At 43.7% G+C, this 22,298-nt stretch overlaps 1 protein-coding gene across 1 annotated transcript in view; it reads right to left on the reverse strand.

Annotated features, from left to right (window-relative positions):
• LOC122930863 (septin-10-like) overlaps positions 1-22,298 on the reverse strand; it is a 56,978-nt gene that overhangs the window by 30,665 nt on the left and 4,015 nt on the right. Inside the window, exons 2-8 of the mRNA XM_044284531.1 lie at positions 10,464-10,535; positions 10,254-10,368; positions 7,786-7,981; positions 6,659-6,845; positions 5,134-5,295; positions 4,834-4,930; positions 2,436-2,604 (exon numbers count right to left, since the gene is read on the reverse strand). Of these exons, the coding sequence (XP_044140466.1) occupies positions 2,436-2,604; positions 4,834-4,930; positions 5,134-5,295; positions 6,659-6,845; positions 7,786-7,981; positions 10,254-10,368; positions 10,464-10,535 (998 nt within the window). The remainder of the gene's footprint in view (positions 1-2,435; positions 2,605-4,833; positions 4,931-5,133; positions 5,296-6,658; positions 6,846-7,785; positions 7,982-10,253; positions 10,369-10,463; positions 10,536-22,298) is intronic.

Consider the following 22,298-nt stretch of genomic DNA (forward strand, 5'->3'; position numbering starts at 1 on the left):
TCTATTTGCATTTGTTCCTCTCTTTAGTGAGAGACATCAGCAGATTTTCTGCATTCCTCCATTCCTGCCAGGGCTGATACAACTGAACACTGTAAGAAACAGCTGTGCGGGCAACAGGTGCAGGGCGAGGGCTCGAAATATAGCTCCAATAGGAAACGCTAACAGATTGGATGTGGCCTCCAAGACAAGCTAATCTTCAGATTTTCCATAACATGGTATTTGGCCCTCAAATAAACTTCAGTCTGGAGGGGCTTTCCTACCAAAAGCACAGGCAGTATTCTGATTATCTATGAAATCAATATCTGATTAGTGGTGTCGGATCACAAGAATGAGAAAGCCATGGCTACTTTGGCTTTTTTTTTTATGAAAAGATGTCACTCTCCATCCACTGCTGTCTTGTGAATGTTGTTGGGTTGCAGTTTGCACACAGTGCTGGGTTGAGAGTTACGATGTTTCAGACTATCTGCAATACTTGCAGACTACAGACTGCTGTAAATCTTAGAATTCAGCTTGCCATAAGCTGACCATACACATTAAAGGGTCCGACCATCTTATGAGTATGCGGGGGTCTCCTGTCTATTCTCTGATGGCAGATATGGGAAGAGATGAGGATGGGACTGTTGGATTTCAGCATGCTTGATCTTTTTCATCGGAGTAGTCTGGCGGCAGCTTATTCCTCCTCTTCCTGTTCAGAACACATGCACGTTCGGTAGGTGAGATAGCTGTCGACTGAAAGAGTGTTCGGCCGACAGGTATCTTATGTGGCCATACACATTCAATAATCAGCTATTTCTCCCTACTTTCTACCAGCAACCAACCTCATACACGTCCGGCTCTGTTGAACGTGTATTCTATGAAGAGAGCAGACAAGGACGCTGCCAGTCACTTCTGGGGGCAGCTCATCTCCCAGGAGAACAAAAGGATGGGGTGAAAACAATCATTTGGCCCCATCCTTTTCTCCCTGTAGAGTGTTGGCCAAACCCACCATTCTCGGCGAGTTCAGCTGATGTGTATATGTATATGGGGGCCTTTACTCAGCCCACAGATGCCAAGCTGTATTCTTGGATCACCCCAGTATTAGTATTTTATGTAAAATACAACCAAACCAAAGGTATACAATGCCAGTCCACATAAGATTAGAGGAAGGTATATAGCCGACCATGGACATGTCAATGTGTCGGCTTAACAAGGCGTTAAGTTACATTTACATGATCCAATAATTGTCCAGATTATCCAGACAATCTGCCCGTGTAAATGTGCCGTCGTTCACCCGATGAAAGAACAAAACGCTTGTTTATCGGGTGACCCTGTCGTTCATGCAGGCACCACCGATCATAGTTTCTGGGCAGCAGATCATGTGGTCTAAACAGTGATCTGCTCAGAAACCATGATTCTGTATGAGGACGAGGGATCGCAATAGCCATCCCTCATCCTCATGCTGTGAAGTAGATCGCTGCATATAAATGCAGCAGTCTCCTTCACTGATCGAGCAGCCGACTGTCAGGAAGGAACACTTTCTTCCCGACGATCGTCTGCAGAATAGTCCCATCAAAATCCACCATTAGCCACTGTGCAGAATGTGGAGATGTCATTATTAGCGTGCTGACACCCCCTCAGGCTCCACAAAAGCAATCCAAGAACACTGAAGATAACTCTGCAGATAACTAGGCAGACTGCCATTAGGCATTTAGTGCATTTATTTCTGACATGCTCAATCATGACCTGCATAAACTGAATTTTATTACCTTTATTACCTGTATTACAAGGTATGGGAGTGGTCTTTAGTCATACATAGTACATCTTCTTAATAAAAGGGCCGTGTCACAGTAATCCTTGCGAGTGATGTTTAAAGTATAAAAGTGGAATTTCTTAGCTGAACACTTTGGCTCTTTTTATTTTTGATGATTTGTTAAAAACAGGACTAATGCTGTCTTTATATCACATATTACCAAACCAGAAAACAAAGCAATAGAAATACTACATTTAAGCTTATATTAGACCTGCAGATAATACTGAAGAAAATCGCTAACTAGTGTTCACTGGAACGCTCGTTAGCGATGATCTGGCAGTGTAACACTTCCGCCAATTTCCCGATGAACAAGCAAACTCTCGTTCATCAGGTAATTGTAATCTTTTAGGAAGTTTAAAATTATTGTTTGCCGGTGACAGAAGGTGCTGTGTAATCACATCTGCTGCCGGCAAACAGTGATTCAGTATGGGGATGAGCGATGGCATTAGTGATCGCTCCTCCTTATACTGAAAAGGAGATCGCTGCATGTAATAGCAGTGGTCTCCTCCTCTAACAAGCAGGTGACTGTCGGGAAAGAACGCTTCCCTCCCGACAATCACCTACAAAATCTGCAGGTGTAATATAAGCTTAACAGGCATGACCACAACAGAATTTCATAGTAAAACATTTTAAATCAAACACCTACCTTACTGGCTTATCTCCGGGACCCATGTCTTGAAATCCCATTTCCTCCATCTTGCAGCGGCGATACAGTTCATAATGCTTGCTGTGAGTCTGTTCCCTCAAGTCCTCCATATTAGTGCAAATCAACATTTCACGCAACTTTACAAAATCACAGTGGTTCTCGTTTTCCACTAGCGAGAAAATTACAGACAAAATTATCAGCCAGATGAATTCACAACACTTTTTTGCAGAAAGATCTCCATTCAGTAAGATCAATTAAACTGATTTTCACAAATCTGCCCTATGTGAATATAGCCCCTAGAGAATGTACCGTATTTTTCGCCCTATAAGACGCACCCCCCCCCCAAAAGTGGGGGAAAAATAGCAGTGCGTCTTATGGGGCGAATGCTGCTGATTTGGAAGAATTTTTAATGATACACCCGCCGCAATGCCGCGGGTGTATCAGCTGTGAGGGAGGAGGGGCTGGCATCTGCTTTTATAATGACAGCGGGGCCCGTGCAGTGACTGTATTCTACTACACGGGCCCCGCTCACTGTATAATCGTATCTGTAATAGTTAATTATGTATATAATTTCATAAATCAGCGCCTGTATTACTTACAACTACAAGCGCTCGGTAGGTAGCAGAGAGGACGGAGGAGGCAGGCCGGGAGGACAGGCACTGGCAGCGTGAGTCACCACGTCACGCGCCTGCGCCGCCCACTTTATGAATGAAGCAGGCGGCGTGGGCGCATGACGTAGTGACTCACGCTGCCAGCGCCCGTCCTCCTGGCCTGCCTCCTCCCTCCTCTCTGCTACCTATCAAGCGCTTGTAGTTGTAAGTAATACAGGCGCTGATTATGCAATTATATACATAATTAACTATTACAGATATGATTATAAAGTGAGCGGGGCCCGTGTAGTAGAATACAGTCACAGCACGGGCCCCGCTGTCATTATAAAAGCAGATGCGACCCCCACCCCCTGTATTGAGGGTCAGTCACTACAGGGACACTGTTATGGAGGGGATCTGTGGATGACACATAGCATAAGATGCTATATATGTGTCATACACAGATCCCCATAACAGTGCCATCCAGAGACCCCAATAAGAGCCACCCACAGAGCCTCCATAAGTGTCACCCACAGATCCCCCATAAGTATCACCCACAGATCCCCCATAAGTATCACCCACAGATCCCCCATAACAGTGCGTCACCCATAGATCCCCATAACAGTGCGCCACCCACAGATCCCCTATAACAGTTCACCATCCACAGATCCCCCATAACAGTGCGCCATCCACAGACAATAATTAGTTCAAAACCCACCAAAAGTACACCCTTTGGTTAAAAAAAAATTTTTCTTATTTTCCTCCTCAAAAACCTAGGTGCGTCTTATGGGCCGGTGCGTCTTATAGGGCGAAAAATACGGTATACTGTACATGTTGCATTTCAGTGGCAGATTATGGCCACACTATATTAAAAGCAGAAGGCATTACTCATCTGTTAAATATCAATGAAGGCAAAACTTACTGCACTTGATATCAGTGGTAAATGTGTTGCTAGGCTGTTTACTTTGCATAACCTTCCAAAGGACATCGGGGCGTTTTAGACGCTGGTCTTAATAAAGCCCCACAGCTGACGGAGGATGCACTGAAGTTATGAGGTGCAGGCCTCTCCATAACTTCGGCGAGTCAAGCGCCAGTTCTAGCAAGCTGTCTTACATTTAGACCTTTTTCTACGCCTAAAACAGGTGTGAGCGGGGCAAAGTGTCAGATAGAAGCGCCATCTGTGCCTGAAATACACCTAATTTAGGCATATTTCAGTATAAGAAATGACCCCCATTGTGTTGCTAGGAAAGTCATTTGTTTGCTGCAGACATTTAATTATACAAGATATTTAATGGGTATTAGGGAGGTATTACGCTGCCCGATCTTCGGGCATGTGTGAGCGCCTATGTAAAATAACACATCCGTCAGGGCTCATTTGCATCGGCCTGATTTCACAGGCTAATAAATACTGAATGTGGGAGGAACGATTGCTACCATAACCATTCCTCCCTTATTCTGTTCTATTCATTATCAGCAGCACATCCCTGATTACACAACGAGATGATCAGCAAACAAAATACAGCTTGCTCATTCATTGGCAGCTCGATTATACAAGCCAATTATCGGAAACCAGCATTCGTATTCCCAATAATTGGCCTGAAATCGTGGTTTACTCTGCAAACTGAAACCAGTTATACTCAATCTATGGAAAACTTTGCCCTAGGTAAAAGCATGTTCATTATAACAGTAGCAAAGCAGGGTGCACTGGTATCCCCAAATATACAATTTAATTCAGTGTCATCCAAACTAATATAAAATAAAGGTTGTTTTTTTTTATCTATGAAACATAAAAAGGTGGATTTCTTTACCTTGCACAATACCCCACGGATACTGCCGAGCCTTTACCATTTTGTTTCCAATCTTAACTTCCTCCATGCTCCCCACCACTGCAAAAGGAAGCTGTGTCTGAAGTAAGCAGAAATACATAATTGGCAAATGAACATACATGTGAAGCGATCTCAAGTTCTCATGCATCTTATAGAACAATAGCAGAGAAAAGTTCTGCTTGTTCAGGTATGCTAAAGGGTGAGATACTGAGACTTGTTCTTACACATACCATACAGCCAAAGACTGGAGAAAAAGTCAAAAAGACATGACAGAGGTCTTACATTCATTGATGCATTCAGCTTGCTGATGGTCTCATCATCAGTTGGAAACTGGTAAATCTGCACACCATTGCTGACCAACTCGCCCATCAGCTTGGCTTTGAATTTCTGTAGTTCCGATTTTGAGATCACGTCTGCTTTAGCAATAACAGGTATGATGTTCACCTGAGAAAGAGCACATTCCACATGTGAGATAAAAGACACCTGGACGGAAATTCAGTGTAAAGAATGCAACACCTCCCTGCTTTGCTCCATATGTTTTCACTGACAGATGTGTGACCGCACAGTTCTAGAAGCTGCACTGCATGACAGGTGAAACGCGAAAAATTAGAATATCGTGCAAAGTTCATTTATTTCAGTAATGCAACTTAAAAGAAGAAACTAATATATCAGATAGACTCATTACATGCAAAGCGAGATATTTCAAGCCTTTGTTATAATTTGGATGATTTTGGCTTACAGCTTATAAAACCCCAAAGTCACAATTTTGAGGTCCCCTTTGCTCAGGGGGTATGGATTAATTAGCTGACTAGAGTGTGACACTTTGAGCCTAGAATATTGAACCTTTTCGCAATATTCTAATTTTAAGTTGCATTACTGAAATAAATGAATTTTTGCACGATATTCAAATTTTTCGACTTTCAACTGTATGTAAAGGGAAGCTGTCATCAGGTGTATGCTGTCCTCTCTGAGGCCCTGATTATAGCTGTGTGTCACTTACTGTAGTTTTCATATAATCACTGTTTTTCCTATGCCATAGCCCAGTCATCTGTAGTCCTTGAGATTCATGAGCTGACGGCACCCCCTTGCTGCTAATAGGCAGCTTTCTTCCTATGCACAGTATAGGGAGAAAGCTGTTCATCAACAGAGGGTGGGCAGAGTGAGACATCAGCGGATGAATATTGAGGATTCACATGACCGATTCTTCAGCGGAATCAGACAGGGAACTGGCAAGATCCTCTGGCACCACATATCTCTGACTCTATCAAATTGCTTCAAATGAAAAATTCTATCCTGTCAGATCCTCAAAACCCAATGGCAGCCCTTGGCCAAGGGTTTTACGAGGTCCAGTTGGAGGTGCCTGTCTAAATCAGTGGGATTCTCCAACAAAATGCCTGGCTTCCCACTTTTATTACAAATATATTTATCGGTCAATGAAGTATTAGATCAGACTCAGACGAGCGAGTTCAATGGAAGAAACACTCTGTGCGGGTAAGCGGGAGTTCCCCTTCTGACCTCTGCTTCTTTGACAGGATCGCACGGCATTACAATGCTTTATAATGCTGTGTGTTCCTGCCAGGCCTCAAATCTATTGAATTGTTCTGACATAATGCTGTCAGTGTAATTCAGCAGATATAACTCTGATAGGTACACACAGCATTATAAATTATTATAATGCCGTATGATCCCGTCAGAGAAGCAGAGGTCAGAATGGGAAATCACGCAGCATGTTTCTTCCATTGAACTCATTCGTCTGTGTCTGGCCTAAATCTCAATATTCTAGGTGATAATCATCAAGTAATAGTACCTTGCTGTCCAGCTTCTTCATGGTTATAAGATCCAGAGATTTGAGGGAATGGCCAGTGGGAGAGATGAAGTAAAGGCACACATGAATTCGGCTGTCATGGTATCTGTATAATAGTCTCTTTATCTTTAACTCTTCTTGTAAATAGGCTTCAAACTGTGTGTCAATATAGTCGACGATGGGCATATAGCTGGAAAAAATAAAAAAAATTATACAATACAATGCAGTAGAAAAGGCTACCTCAAAAGATGACTAAAGAGGCCCCAGTCTGCCCAATGGGTGCTGCTATCTGCATCTATTCACCATACAACTGACTGTAGAATAGAGAAGGATGTGCAGGTTCATTTGGGGGCATAATAAGCCTTTCCCGACCAAAACATCTGTCAGACCCCCACTGATCAGATATTGATGGCCTATCCTATCTGAAAACCTCCTTAAAGGGGTTTTCCAGGTTCTTAATATTGATGACCTATCCTATTGATGACCTTATATTTTCCATATATCTATCCATATACTGGTGTATCCAGTCTAAGCCAGTCATTCACCTGTCTAGTGTGCACACAATACAATCAGAAAGTTAAAAACTAAACATTATACAATGATAAAACCAGAAAACTATTCAAAAAGGACCTGTCTGCTCTTCTATAATTCCGCTCAACTGTGTTTTAGTAAATGTTATCTTCACCATGAAAAAACAATGCTGGTGCATCTTTTTTTTAGAATTCTGCATTGTGTTTTTCCTCTAAATTGATGACTGCGTGTTATCAGTTCCATTGTCAATGAAGTGTGTTCTAGGAGTACGGTCCTACGCTGCTGAAAGTTGTGCAACTGACAATCTGTCCCAGAAATCTGAATGAGGTTGTTTCAGCAGCAAGAACATGGATTTTTGGGATCCCCATTCAGACAAATAGGACTGCCGTGTGTGCCTATACCAGTGTAGTGACATGCCCCATGGTTACGTGCAGATATACATTTTGTTACCAGGAATGGCATAATGAAAAACAGAGTTGATGCTCCAACATTGCTATTTCATAGGCATGCATGTATTCAGTAAAGCGGACATGTTAGCAGATCTGCGTTCATGCCATTTTCCCACTACGAGTATAGAAGGCAAGTAATGCCCCACAAACCTGTCTTCTTTATTTATCTGGTCCCCGAAGCCCACTGTATTCACAATCGTCAGCTTCAAGCGCACATTGCTCTCTAGAAGGTCGTAAGTTTGTGCTTTTAATTTGACGGAAGGCTCATAATGACTGAATTCATTTTCTTCAAAATTAGTATTGAACAGGGTGTTTATCAGTGTGGATTTGCCTATTCCAGTCTCCCCTAGAATAAAACACAGCAGATCAATAGTACAGTATGTACAGCGAATATGGAATAATCCTAAATATCAAGAATGGATAGGGACTAGGGATCTGATCATTTATATATTTACTGAGATGCAGGCTTTTAATGGGAACCTCTCATCAGGTTCATGTTGCCTGAGCCAGCGACAGCATTTGTTCCAGGATTTTGATACTGACAGCCTATCCTCAGAATACGCCATCAGTAGCAGATCGGTGGCAAACACCTTGCACCGCCATCAATCAGATGTTTATTTGTAGCGCTGCGCCAAAAGATGGTGCTAGAAGTACACAGCTCTGTCCATTGTGTACAGGACTGATCTGGTAGCTTCCATTCACTTCAATGAGAGCAGCCCTGCAGTTACCACTACACAATGGACGTAGCTATATAGTTCCAGCACCGACGTCTGCTGAGTGGAAGGAAGGTGAAATGTCAGACCCCCCCTCCACCGATCTGATATTGATAGATTATCCTGAGGACAGGCCATCAATATCGAAATCCGAGAATACCCCTTTAAATATCCCATAGAGAGCTATCTGAAATGCTGCGGCCTTTGTAAACCAGGGACGGGGAGAAGAGTTCAGGCACATCTTGGCTTCACTGATAAGTCTCTACTTGTTTGCGTATAAGGAGAAACCTGCACTGAAAACTGGACTGGTGCTCCCTTGTGTACAGTAGGCAGTTTTTACACGTGATTTAAGGCTGAATTCACACGTCCGTGGAACACGGTCCGTGAGATACCGGACTGGCATCCTGCTTAGTGCAGGAGCGCACAGCGTCATTGGTTGCTATGACGTCGTGGTCTTTGTACCGCCCCCGCAGTACAGTAATACACTTGTATGATCTATACCAGTGACGCTGTGCGCTCCTGCACTAAGCAGGATGTCAGTCCGGTATCTCACGGACCGTGTTCCACGGACGTGTGAATTCACCCTAAGGGCTCATGCACACGACTGTTCTTGTTTTGCGGTCTGTTTTTCACTGATCCGTTGTTCCGTATCTGAGTTTTTTTCTCTCTGATTTAAGTCCTCTTTCGTATTGTTATTGCACAAAACATATCCGTATGGTTTCCGTATTTGATCCGTTTTTTGCGGATCGTATACGGAAACAGTAACCTATTAATGACCAAACACATAAGCAATATGGGCTGGGCATAGCATTTCTACAGTATGGATCTGCAAAAAAAGGATGACATACGAATGTGTTACGTGTGCGTTCCGTATTTTTTGCGGACCCATTGACTTGAATGGGGCCTCGGACTGTGATCTGCAGACAATAATAGGACATCCACAACTTTTTTGCGGAATGACCATGCGGACAAACTGAAACGGAATGCACATGGAATAACTTCTGTATTTTCTACAGCCCCATTAAAGTGAATGGTTCCGCATACAGTCATTTACATGGGGCATCATTTTTTTTTCTAGTGTGTGAATAAGGCCTTGTGGGGAACAATAGAAAATATTTTAGTGTTCTTTTTGTAGATTCTATTGTAGTAAAATATCTGTACACCAAGTATCTTTGTTATTTCTGGATCCCAGCATAAAGTGCTAAAATAAACCTAGCTTAATGGGCATATTTAAAGAGGTTTTCTGAAATAGCCTGCACTTTATGGTTGCTGTGTAGCCTATACGTCAGCATGGGATCATCCGGGGAGTATATTCTTCAGCAGTGATATTTTGTCGCAGTCAAGTACTTCTAGAAATGTACTTCTTTTCTGAATGTTAGGTACTTTCACACTTGCGTTGTGAGGATCCGGCAGGCAGTTCCGTCGCCGGAACTGCCTGCCGGATCTGGAAATTCATATGCAAACGAATATCATTTGTAGATCAGTCTGACAAATGCATTGAAATACCGGATCTGGTGTCATTGGGAAAAACGGATCCGGTATTTATTATTTTCACATTTTTAAAGGTCTGCGCATGCGCAGACCGGATCCGTCCCTGACTCATCTCACGTACAGGACTCATCTCAGGTTAATTTGCATATGCATCAAATCGTTTTTTTACACAATAAAAGCACACAGAGCTATGGGGACTGGATATTGCGGATGTGCTAGCGGCCATCTAGCAACCCATGTCCTCAGCTCTATGCACAAAATCCCGGTGACAGGTTCCCTTTAACATAACCGATCCTTTTTTCCTCCATCATCTGTTGAAAGAATGTTAGCTGATCAGGTAAGACACATTACAGGGTAGCCGCTCCAGGGTTTGGTTGACTTTAGTCTAATGTGTAGATGGAGAGATAGACTTACCTATACATAGAATATTGAAGCAAAAGCCTTGATGGACTGATTTATTAACTAGCTGATCTGGTAGACTGTCAAACCCCACATGACCAGACAGAGCTAATGGATGGACATTTTCACTCTGCTCAAAAAACAAATGTTTCATGATTATACAGAAATCAATACATATAAATAAAATGGTCTTAATATTGAGAAATGTATCTATAGAGAACTTACATTTCTTCCCTCTCGGGAATAGTCATTTGAGGGGCTTTGCGGGGTCCTCATTCCAAAACTGGATTGGTGAACCTATAGTAAAAACATAATTATTAAACATTACGTACATATTTCAAAGCTAAAAATATTTCAAGGTAAAGGGTACTGCATACGGCACGGCTGGTTGCAATTGGCCAAGCCAAGCCCACCAAAGCAACCCATGGTTTACCATAAAACTGTGAGATCATTGGCTGCTAGGTGGTTTTGACTTGCTGAAGTGCAGGCAGCTGCTCTATGAGGCCATACCTTTATATTTTATAGTTTTCCTGTAATTTTTCATATGTAATATGTCTACAAAAATGGCAAAAAGGCAGACACAAGCATCACTTCTGGAGCAAATAAGGAAAAAGGTTTTCAATGCATTTGTAAATGAGTGAGATTTTATGAATGATGTGTATAGTGATAAGGTCTATAGAGTCTGCATGCTGGGATGGGGAGACCAGACGCAACTGATCCCACTGATTTCAATTAAACAGTTTGTCCCATAATAAATATTCTACAGTTTTCAAACCAGGCCCTGGTTAGCATAGCCACTAAGCTATTCAATAAAATGTATCTGTATAGCGCCACCTGCAGTTAGTTTTTTATTTTATTTCTTTGACCTGCTCACTGAGAAGGCCGCACATGCTCAGTGTCATCCTTCAACTGCCTCCTGAGCTGTGATAGGGAGACCATGGACACACCCCCTTAGCTGTGATAGGGAGAGCATGGGCACGCCCCCTTAGCTGCAGCAGAACAGACACTCCCCTAGAGCTGCCAGCTTGATATAAATCTAGCAGAACAATGAATGTGGAGTTCTCTAGATCCATGTGAGGTACAGGGCTGGTTCTAGCTTTGTTAGAAATTGCCATGTCCTATATGATATTTAATTTTTATTTTTAACATCAGTCATGGGATAACCCCTTTAAGGCCCCTTTCACACGGGCGAGTATTACGCACGGATGCGATGCGTGAGTTAAACGCATTGCACCAGCACTGAATCAGGACCCATTTATTTCTATGGGGCTGTGCACATGAGCAGTAATTTTCACGCATCACTTGTGCGTTGCGTAAAATATCGCAGCATGCTCTATATTGTGCGTTTTCCACGCAACGCAGGCCCCATAGAAGTGCGGATGCGGTGCGATTTTCACGCACGGTTGCTAGGAGACGATTGGGGTGGAGGCCCCGATCATTATTATTTTTCTTATAACATGGGTATAAGGGAAAATAATAGCATTCTGAATACAGAATGCATATTACAATAGCCGTGAAGGGGTTAAAATAATAATAATAATAATTTAACTCACCTTAATCCACTTGCTCGCGCAGCCCGGCTTCTCTTCTGTCTGTCTTCTGTGCTGTGTGCAGGAAAAGGACCTGTGGTGACATCACTCCAGTCATCACATGATCCATCACCATGGTAAAAGATCATGTGATGACCGGAGTGATGTCACCACAGGTCCTTTTCCTGCACACAGCACAGAAGAAAGACAGAAGAGATGCCGGGCTGCGCGAGCAAGTGGATTAAGGTGAGTTAAATTATTTTTTATTATTTTTTAACCCCTTCAGCGCTATTGTACTATGCATTCTGTATTCAGAATGCTATTATTTTCCCTTATAACCATGTTATAAGGGAAAATAATACAATCTACAGAACACCGATCCCAAGCCCGAACTTCTGTGAAAAAGTTCGGGTTTGGGTACCAAACATGCAGATTTTTCTCACGCGCGTGCAAAACGCATTACAATGTTTTGCACTCGCGTGGAAAAATCACTCATGTTCCAGCAATGCCCGTCTGAAAGAGGCCTAAATCTTCCAATGACCTAATGTCTTCTTGTGGGGGAAACAAAAGACTATCCAGTTGAATTTCTACCTTTTCTAAAGTAAATGATGTAAAGCTGACTCAACTATACTTGAATTCCATGGACTTTAGAGATGCAAATGTCGTCGTTTTATTCCATCCGCCTCTCGGCGTGTTTGCTTTGCTGCCGCCGGACCTCCGGCCCGCCCCCATTATAGTCAATGGGGCCGGAGCAGACCTCCGGCGGCACGTGTGCACTAGCGGCAGCACGGATCCGGCAGGCTGTTCACCCGCCGGAAAAGGCTGCCGCTAATGTGAAAGTAGCATAAATTGGATAATACAAATTTTGCTTTATCTATGAGGAAAAAAACATGCAAAGTACTGAAATCCAGTCCACTAAAACAAAGCTCTCAGTGACTCATGGGCAGGAAACAAGATGGAAAGGGAAGAGCTTCTGCTCTGTATCATGTGTGATGATTTACCATCACTATCATAGGAAGCCAGTGGCTCCTGAGGAAAGATCTCACACACCTAGGAGCTTCACTAACACAAAGACGTCTGTTTGTTCCCGGTGAATAAGGCTTCCAGATCTCTTCATTCCAACAGAGACTGAAACAGTAACGTCTTTAGCAAGCCTGACAGGAAATACATTCATGCCACTGACCTTCTTCTTCACAGCTCCGGGAACAAATCTGCATTCCACAGAGTTCGAACAATGACAACCTGAAATGGGACCTTTATGTCCATAGACAGTCACCATGAACTAGAAATCCAAAACCATTTATATAGCTATATATAGATACTGTGTGACTGATAAGCCTACAAAGCTCCCACAACCCACTGTAAAGTACAATGATTACCCAATACTCCCCGCTCCACCTCTAGAGACCAGCACCATCTCTCTGTAATTAGTGCCACTAAAGCTCAACACTGCCTATCCATTGGAAATAATTTATACATGGACATAAATCAAAGGAATGCAATGTCTATGGTTCCTGCAGTGGTCTGACAGACGTCTAAGGCAGGGCTCGACAAATTCAAGGCTCCAGGTCGCCATGGCGATCAGAAATTTGGTCCTGGCGCTTGGGTATTTGTCAGCCCGTTTTAAAAGGTGCATGGGCGACGGGTGCGGAGCGGGGCCCGTTCTGTCCGGAGGCAGCAGGAGTGGAGATGAGCGCCTCCATTATGGAAGTGCTCATCTCCATATTCCTGTATTGCGTCCTCAGGACAGTGATACAGATGAATGGTGCGGAGGAGCAGAGGAGAGGCGTCTCCCTTGCCCGCAGGCACATCATCGCGCCGCCTGAGCCGTACAGTGCGGGACACAGGCCAGAAGAGGCCTGCATCGCATTACTGACAGCAGCATAAGTTATGTATATGAGTTTATTGTTTTTATTATTTATAGAATACTGTGGCAAGAAGGGGGGTGGGGGCCCTATATACTGGAGGGGTACTATGTAGAAGAGGGGAAGTACTATGGGGGCCACTATGGAGAAGAGGGGAAGCACTATGGGGGCCCTATAGACTGACACAATATGGGGGGCACTAGGGAGAAGAGGGGAAGCACTATGGGGGCCTATATACTGGCACAATATGGGGGGGCACTATGAAGAGGGGAAGCACTATGGGGGCCCTATATACTGGCACAATATGGGGGGCACTATGGAGAAGAGGGGAAGCACTATGGGGGCCCTATATACTGGCACATTATGGGGGGCACTATGGAGAAGAGGGGAAGGAGCACTATGGGGGCATCTACTGGGGGCCCTATGTAATGGCATGCATTATGGGGGGGCTCTATGGAGAAGTGGGGGGGAGCACTATGGGGGCATCTACTGGGGCTTTATGATGCGGATCCGCCTGGCTCCTAACTTTTTTAGCTGGCTCCTAAATTTGTCAAGCCCTGGTCTAAGGTCTACAATATTCAGCATGGTGGCTCGGTGGTTGGCACTAGTCCTGGATTTGAATCCGACCAGACACAACATCTGCATACACACTCCAAAAATATACAAACAGGAAATCTGACCCTAGTGTGTGTTGAGGGTCAGCACCTATATAGCAGCCACTGATTTCCCAGGGAGTCTCCACTATCCCTGCACTATGAGTCCCTGTGAGAAAAGTGTAGGACAAATGTTTGTCATCATTGTATAACATATGGAATAGGTCCTTATAGGGCCAGATTTATAATTAACTGAAGGCAAAATAATGGAGTGCAAAAGTTGCAAATTTTTGCGCAATTGCTAAAACTGCGCAAAAATGTGTGACTTTTACTGGTTCTGCGCTATGCTTGCCAGTTTTCTGAAAGTGGGCGGGTTTTCTTATGTAAATGAATCTCTAGACAGATTTACTATTGCAACAATTTAAAAAGTCACAAAAAATTGCGCAATTTCACTCCAGTGAAGACTATGCTTATCTTATGCGACTTTTGTAAAGCCGCTTACTAAAGGATAAACTGCTACCGTCAAACCACATTTATTACAGTATTAAAGGACCATTAATAAATCTGATTTAGCCAAAAGTGACTTTGGACATATGTAAAAGGGGAGTAAGATGTAAGTGTAATGATAAATCTGGCCCTGCAGCATCCCTAATAGAAAATATTCAGCCACAGTCTGTAGCTGCAATAAAGCACTCTACCTTGTAAAAATACTGTCTATACACAATAAACAGGACGTTTTACCTTTTTTTTTTCAAGCATTCCCTCTGGTATCACATTATTAATGGTAGAAGTGTACAATTCTCTCACTATAATGTAACATAAAGTACAAACTAAAAGTTTTCACAGCAGCCCCCCCTTTTGTGCTGTGTAGTAAGGAAGCTGGGAAGTATGGAACAGCCCACATTCTTATGTCACTAAGTTCAGGACTGGGAATGGCACATATGGAAAGCATTACTGTAAGGAAGGAATTCCACATATAAGGAGTGGCTCTGGAACTAAGAAGAGGCGGATGAACCCCCCCCCCTTCTGAGATTTTACAGACACTACAATGACAGAGATCCATACAGAATGACGTCATATCATCCTAGCTGAGGCTCCTGCAGCACTTATCCCAAACCCTCAAACCCAGAGAATACTGCCAGGCATCGGCCATTTGCACTTTTGTTTGTCAGTGAGATATATGCTGCTGTGTCATGAATCCTTACCTCATAAGTTGCAGGCTACATAGTGAACTATAGCTTTTACAGTAAATAGTCTATTATTATTACACCAGGCATCCTTACACAAGGAAATTTTACAAAAATCCTAATCTATGTCAAATGTGTCCACTAAATCTGACCAAAGATTTCAGCTAGACATTAAACCTCCAAATGAAGGAATCTTTAAAACTCCAACTGAAGCAATGCCTGCTTCTTAGAAGGTTCTCTTGACAATAAACGGATCAAAAACGTGCCCTCTTGCTGAGACCCCAGCAATCACCTGTAATCATTGGCAGTTCAGTTTCCCTGCAGTGCCACCACAGGAGAAATGCAGTATTACATAGTTCCCATTCATAGAAATTAACTGGCTGTGTTATGGAGGACAGGGAAGGTCTTCCAGAGCAGGAAAAGCAGTTTGTAGCCCCTCCACTATGGTCAAGAGAAGAGGTCCTCAGTAGGAGACCTTCTCTGTTAACTAGTTTGAATAGGCAACTCTGACAAATTACTGGAGAACCAATGGATCTTCTATAGACATTAGGTTGTCCATAGATCTCATCATAAAAGCCATGGTTTGAAAATACAAATTTTAAATAGTAGAAGAAGGCAAATTATACGGTCATTCAATCCTTGATTCATAAACTTAAAGGGGTTGTGCCAAGTTTTCAAATATTCCCCAATCCACAGGATAGGGAAGAACTATCTGATCGGTGGGGGTCCAACTGCTGGGACCCCTGCAGATCCACGAGAACCCAGTCCCGATGAAGCAGCAGGTTGAGCATGCACCCTGTCACTCCATTCATTCTCTATGGGACCACCAGAAATAGCCAAACAATGTACTTGGCTATCTCCCACAGTCCCATAGGGAATGAATGAAGCTGCAGGGCCTATGGTCGACCTGCTGCTCCATCAGGATGGGGAAACTGGACTCAAGTCTCCAGAATTGGTAGGGGTCCCAGCTATCGGCGCCAGAGATCAGTTGGTTATCTTATCCTATCTTGTGCAGCACTATCAGACCTGTATAACACCTACATGGAGTCTGTGCATCTTCTCACTTGTGTTAGTTTTCAGACATTTCTGCAGAACACCCCCCCCCCCCCTTACAGGAAATGCATGGAGAGGTAAGCTGGCTTCCTGTGAAAATGCCCCTATCACGTTAGAGTGTGTCCCCAGTTACTACATCTACAGCTTCTGCTGTCACCAGGGGCGTAGCTAAAAGCTCATGGGCCGTGGTGCAATAGTTCAGCTTGGGCCCCCGTCCCTCAGTGCTTGTTGGAAAGGGGCAGCGGAGCACGTAGCCTTCCTGCTGCCTGAGGCAAACATTAAAAGGGCACCCCCTCATGCCAAATTCTTGACCTAACCCCTTCCCTCCAGCCAGAGGTGTAAATTGACCAGCATGCACTTTATAATGCCAGTGTCTTATGTGACAGAAGGGTCTTTGGGCCCGGTAGCGACTGCAACCTATGCACCCCCTATAGCTACGCCCCTGGCTGTCACATACTTTGCTATGAACAGATCTTATTTTATATAATCCTGCTTATCTTCACTGTTTTATCACAGTTTTACCTACTGACTTTGTGATCAGCTATTATTGCCTGGGAAAACAGCTGGATGGTCATAATTAGGCTACTTTCACTGCAGACGGAGGCTCCGTTCAGTACGGATCCGTCTGCATTAATAACTTAGAAAATTTTCTAAGTGCGCAAGATGCCTGAGCGGATCCGTTCAGACCTTCAATGTAAAGTCAATGGGGGACGGATCCGCTTGAAGATTGAGCCATATGGTGACATCTTCAAGCGGATCCGTTCCCATTGACTTACATTGTAAGTCTGAACGGATCCGCACGCCTCCGCACGGCCAGCTGAACGCTGCAAGCGGCGTTCAGCTGTCCGCCTGTCCGTGCGGAGGCTGAACGCCACCAGACTGATGCAGTCTGAGCGGATCCGCTCCATTCAGACTGCATCAGGGCTGGACGGAGGCGTTCGGGTCCGCTCGTGAGCTCCTTCAAACGGAGCTCACGAACGGACCTATGAACGCTAGTGTGAAAGTAGCCTTAGAGTTGAGCAAAGCGAGGATGCTTAATCCGAAGTCGCTTCGTTCAAAATTTCGGAATAATACTGTACGGAGATTCGTCTCAGCACAGTATAAGAATGTATGGGCTCCGATGAGCCGAAGTTAGTTATTCACAAAGTCGCTCATGACTTCCTTGAATAACTTCGGTAGTTGATTTTTAAAGTGGAAAACCACTTTAACACTTGAAACCGAATTCGGGTACCTCAGAACCAAAACAGAGTTCAGTTTCAAGTGTTAAAGTGGTTTTCCACTTTAAAAATGAACTACTGAAGTTATTCAACAAAGTCATGAGCGACTTTGTGAAACACTAACTTCGGCTCATCGGAGCCCATACATTGCAATACTGTGCCCTAGTATCGTGGGCACTTCAGATATGAAAACTAGATTGTCCCACTGTGCTGTTGAATGGACCGATCAGCTATAACATTAATGAGAATCTGATGGCAGAATGAAGGGTCTTGTGGGGTGTTCCCATTGTGCAGTGGTTGTTGCCCACCAAAAACAGTCCAAAGAAGGACAACCAGTGAACCAGTGGGAGGGTTTTAATGTTATGGCTGATCGGCGTACAGTGTATTTGGAAAGTCTTTAGACCCTTTCCCTTTTTTCACATTTTGTAATGTTGTAGCCTTGTGCTAACATTAAAAAAACTCAAGTTTTCTCTCATCATCCTGCATTAAATAATCCATAATTAAGGGTCCATCCATATGTCCGTATGTGTTTTGCGGATCCGCAAAACACAGACACCGGCAATGTGCTTTCCACATTTTGCGGACCGCACATTGCCGGCACTCTCATAGAAAATGCCTTTTCTTGTCCGCAATTGCGGACAGCACATTCCTGCCCCATCGAAAATGAACGGGTCCGCACCTGTTCCGCAAAATTGCGGAACGGATGCGGACCCATTTTGCAGAAGTGAATGGACCCTAAGAAAGTGAAAACAGAATGTTAGAATTTTTTGTTAAGTTATTAAAAAGGAAAAACTATACATAAGTATTCAGACCTTTTGTTCACTACTTAGTTGAAGCACCTTTGGCAGCGATTACAGCCTCCAGTCTACGTGGGTATGATGCCACTAAGTTTGCACACTTGCATTTGGGGATTTTCTGCCATCCTTCTCTACAGATACTCTCAAGCTCTGTCAGGTTTGATGGGACCGTTGGTGGACAACCATTTTTAGGTCTCTCCAGAGATGTTAGATTAGGTTCAGGTCAGGGCTCTGGCTGGGCCCCTAAAGGACATTCATAGAGTTGTCCCTATGCCACTCCTATGTTGTCTTGGCAGTGTGCTTAGGGTCATTGTCTTTTTGAAAGGTGAACCTTTGGCCCAGTCTGAGGTTCAGGGCACTCTGGATTTTCATTAAGAATATTTCTGTACATTGCTCCATTCAGGTTCCCCTCAACCCTGACCAGTCTCCCTGTCTCCACCACCGTGCGTCACTGTAGGGATGGTATTGGGCAGGTTATAAGTAGTGTCTGGTTTCCTCTAGCCATGATGCCTAGAATTTAGATCAAAAAGTTCCATCTTGGTTTCATCAGACCAGAGAGTCCTTTAGGTGATTTTTTGTAAACTCCAGGTAGGCTTTCATGTGTCTTTTACTAAGCCACTGGCCACCCTGCCATAAAGCCCAGATTGGTAGAGTGCTGCAGTGATGGTTGACCTTCAGGAAGTTACTCCCATCTGCACACAGGATCTTTGGAGCTCTGCCAGAGTGACCATTGGGTTCTTGGTAACCTCTCTTACCAAGGCCCTTCTACCTTGATTATTTATTTAGTTGGGTGGCCCGCTCTAAGAAAAGTTCTAGTTATTCCAAACTTTCTCCATTTAAGAATAATGGAGGTCACTGTGCTTTTAGGAACTTTCAGTGCAACAGAAGTTTATGTACCCTTCTCCAGACCTGTGGCCCCACACAATCCTGTCTTAGAACTCTATAAGGAGTTCTTTCTTCCTGGTGGCTTGTTTTTTTCCTCTGATATGCATTGTCAGCTGTGATACCTTATATTAGACAAAGCTGTGTATTTCCAAATCATGTCCCCACCGGTGGACTCCAAACAAGGTGTAGAAACATCTCAAAGATTATCAATATAAAAGGGGGCCCCCAAAATTTCAAGTGACATAGCAAAGGGTCTACTTATGTCCATGCGAAATTTTAGTTTTTTCTTTTTAATACATTTACTAAAATTCTGTTACCCCTTTCTCATTATGGGGTATTGAGTGTTTGGTTTTATTTGTATTTTAGCACAAGGCTACAACAAAATGTGAAACAATGAAAGGGTCTGAAAATCTTCTGAATGCATTGTATACAAATAACAACTAATATAAGGCTTCGTTCACATCACTGTTCAGCCTTTCCGTTCTCCTGCTCCGTTTAGGAGTAGAAGAAGGGAAATGACGGAGAAGGCACATAGCGGAGCCTAAGGACCCCATAGTCTATAATGGGGTCCGTTAGGTTTCCGCTCAGAAGATGATTTGGAAGTGAGACAAAAGTTGTGCATGCAGGACTTTTGTCTCCGCCCATTATACTCTATGGGGTCCTTTTGCTCAGTTATATGCCTTCTCCGTCCTTTCCGTTCTCCTGCTCCTAAACGGAGCAGGAGAACGGGAAGTCTGAATAGTGATGTGAACGAAGCCTAAGCATGGTCTACAATGATGATATCATGACATACACTTAATATGAGTGGGGTCATTTATCACTGGCTTAGTTGCCTATAGCAACCAATCAGATTACACCTTTCATTTTTGACAATTGCTTTGGAAAGAACTTAAGCCAGTTCTACTTTACACCAGTTTGCTAAATGAACCCAAACATCTTTATTGTTACTGCTATATTTCCAAGCATACAGAAAAACTCCAACAATTCAGGTTGTTCTTGTATGGGAGTTTGTGATCATCAGGTTTTCTGGGTAAGGTACTTTGAACAACACATACTTGAGGCGACTGTCCTGTACGACACTCCTTTAGAAATTATGTCAGGGTGCAAAAGTTATGTCACTTTACTAAGATGGGGTTAATAAGATGGTGACAAATGATAAGACTTTTAGAATTTTGCTTACTTCCAGTCACATTCTGGGGAAGCAGTAGTCTATAGCTACGTCTACACGAGTAGATGATTGGTACGACTGAGCGACGAATGAGGCGTTTCCTGTTTACACGTATGAAATCTTCAATGTCCAATGATAATTTTTGTGCCCACACAAACGATTGAACCAACGAGAAATCTACCGTCGGTTGTCACTCTGTCGTTCATTGCTTTTACACTGCTCGATAATCGGGCAGTTTCGCTTGATTTAACGAGAATTTACACGATAATTGGCTGTTTTCCGAGACATAACTGATGACCTATCCTCAGGATAGGTCATCATTATCTTACCAGTGGGGTCCGACACCTGGGACCCTAGCTGATCAGCTGTTTGAGAAGGCAACAGCGCTTGCAGTAGTGCTGCGACCCTCTCACAGCTTCTCCTATGACACGTTCATAGTGAATGGGGCTGAGCGAGATACCAAGCACAGCCGCTATACAATGTACGGCCCTGTGCTTGGTGAGCACGGAGAAGGGCGCGGCGCTCACAGGACCCCTGGTGTTGTCAGGGGTCTCAGGTGTAGGACCAGATACTGGAGGATAAGTCATCAGTAGTAAAATGTCATAAAACCCTTTTAATACCACAATGATAACTAACTAGTGGCGTATAAAATGACACACGTCAGAATGCAATGCACTGCTAATTTTATGCGATTTTGTATTATTTGTCATTATTGTAGCCTGATTAATCTTTTATTTGTTAATTCTTGTAGTCAGTCTATGGAGACCCCTGTAATTAGATGCCGGTAATGGAGTGGATGGGCACAGCTGGTGACGTCACTCATTGGCATGTGTCTGAAGAAGCAGGCCAGAAGAGCTATAGGGGAAAAGGGGCTAGATGAGTAAAGGTTTCTTTTCAATGTATTTTTGTAACTTTCCATTTGGCTAATGCATACAGGTTTCAGACTGGGGGGGGATAATAAAAGGGTCTTACACTACACACCCCCTTTACTTACTTTATAGCGAGGCTTCTTAGCCAACTTTCCTCTAAGGCCCATTCAGTCAGTAAAGCAATAAAAGGATACTGGTAGTGGAATCTGGATCAGTCACAGCGTACTTGGAGAAGTGACAAGGGTGCAGCCGTCTCAGCTATGTGAGTGCTCAGTTATGTAGGAGCTGGGCCGCAGCGCACAAACCAAGACAATGAATGAAGAGGGAAAGGCCTTAGGCGAGGGAGCACAGAGAGGACTGTGTCTGGACAGAATCCGCAGGCTGGGCGGGACGTTTATCACTACTGCTGCCCATGACATTTCCCCTATCAGAGCTATGTATAACCAGGGAACAGATAAAGTGGAACTCTGTGACACGAGCGGATTATGTGCCTGTATATGACGTTTTATTACTACAGCATACACCATACTGTGTGTAATTTAGGCTACTTTCACACTCGTGTATTGGGCGGATCAGTCATGGATCTGCAAAAACGGATCAGTTGGAATAATATATGCATCCGTCATGAACGGATCCGGATGTATAATGTCTTCTATAGCCAATAGAGGACCGATCCGTTTTCTATTGTGCCAGATTGTGTCAGAGAAAACATTGTGTGTCAGGATGCATCTGCTTGGCTCAGTTTCATCAAGCGGACACCAAAACGCTGCAGGCAATGTTTTGGTGTCCGCCTCCAGAGCAGAAAGGTGACTGGACGGAGGCAAACTGATGCATTCTGAGCAGATCCTTTTCCATTCAGAATGCATTAGGGCAAAACTGATCCGTTTTGGACCGCTT

Source organism: Bufo gargarizans, chromosome 3, assembly GCF_014858855.1.
Source record: "Bufo gargarizans isolate SCDJY-AF-19 chromosome 3, ASM1485885v1, whole genome shotgun sequence".
Classification (NCBI taxonomy): domain Eukaryota; kingdom Metazoa; phylum Chordata; class Amphibia; order Anura; family Bufonidae; genus Bufo; species Bufo gargarizans.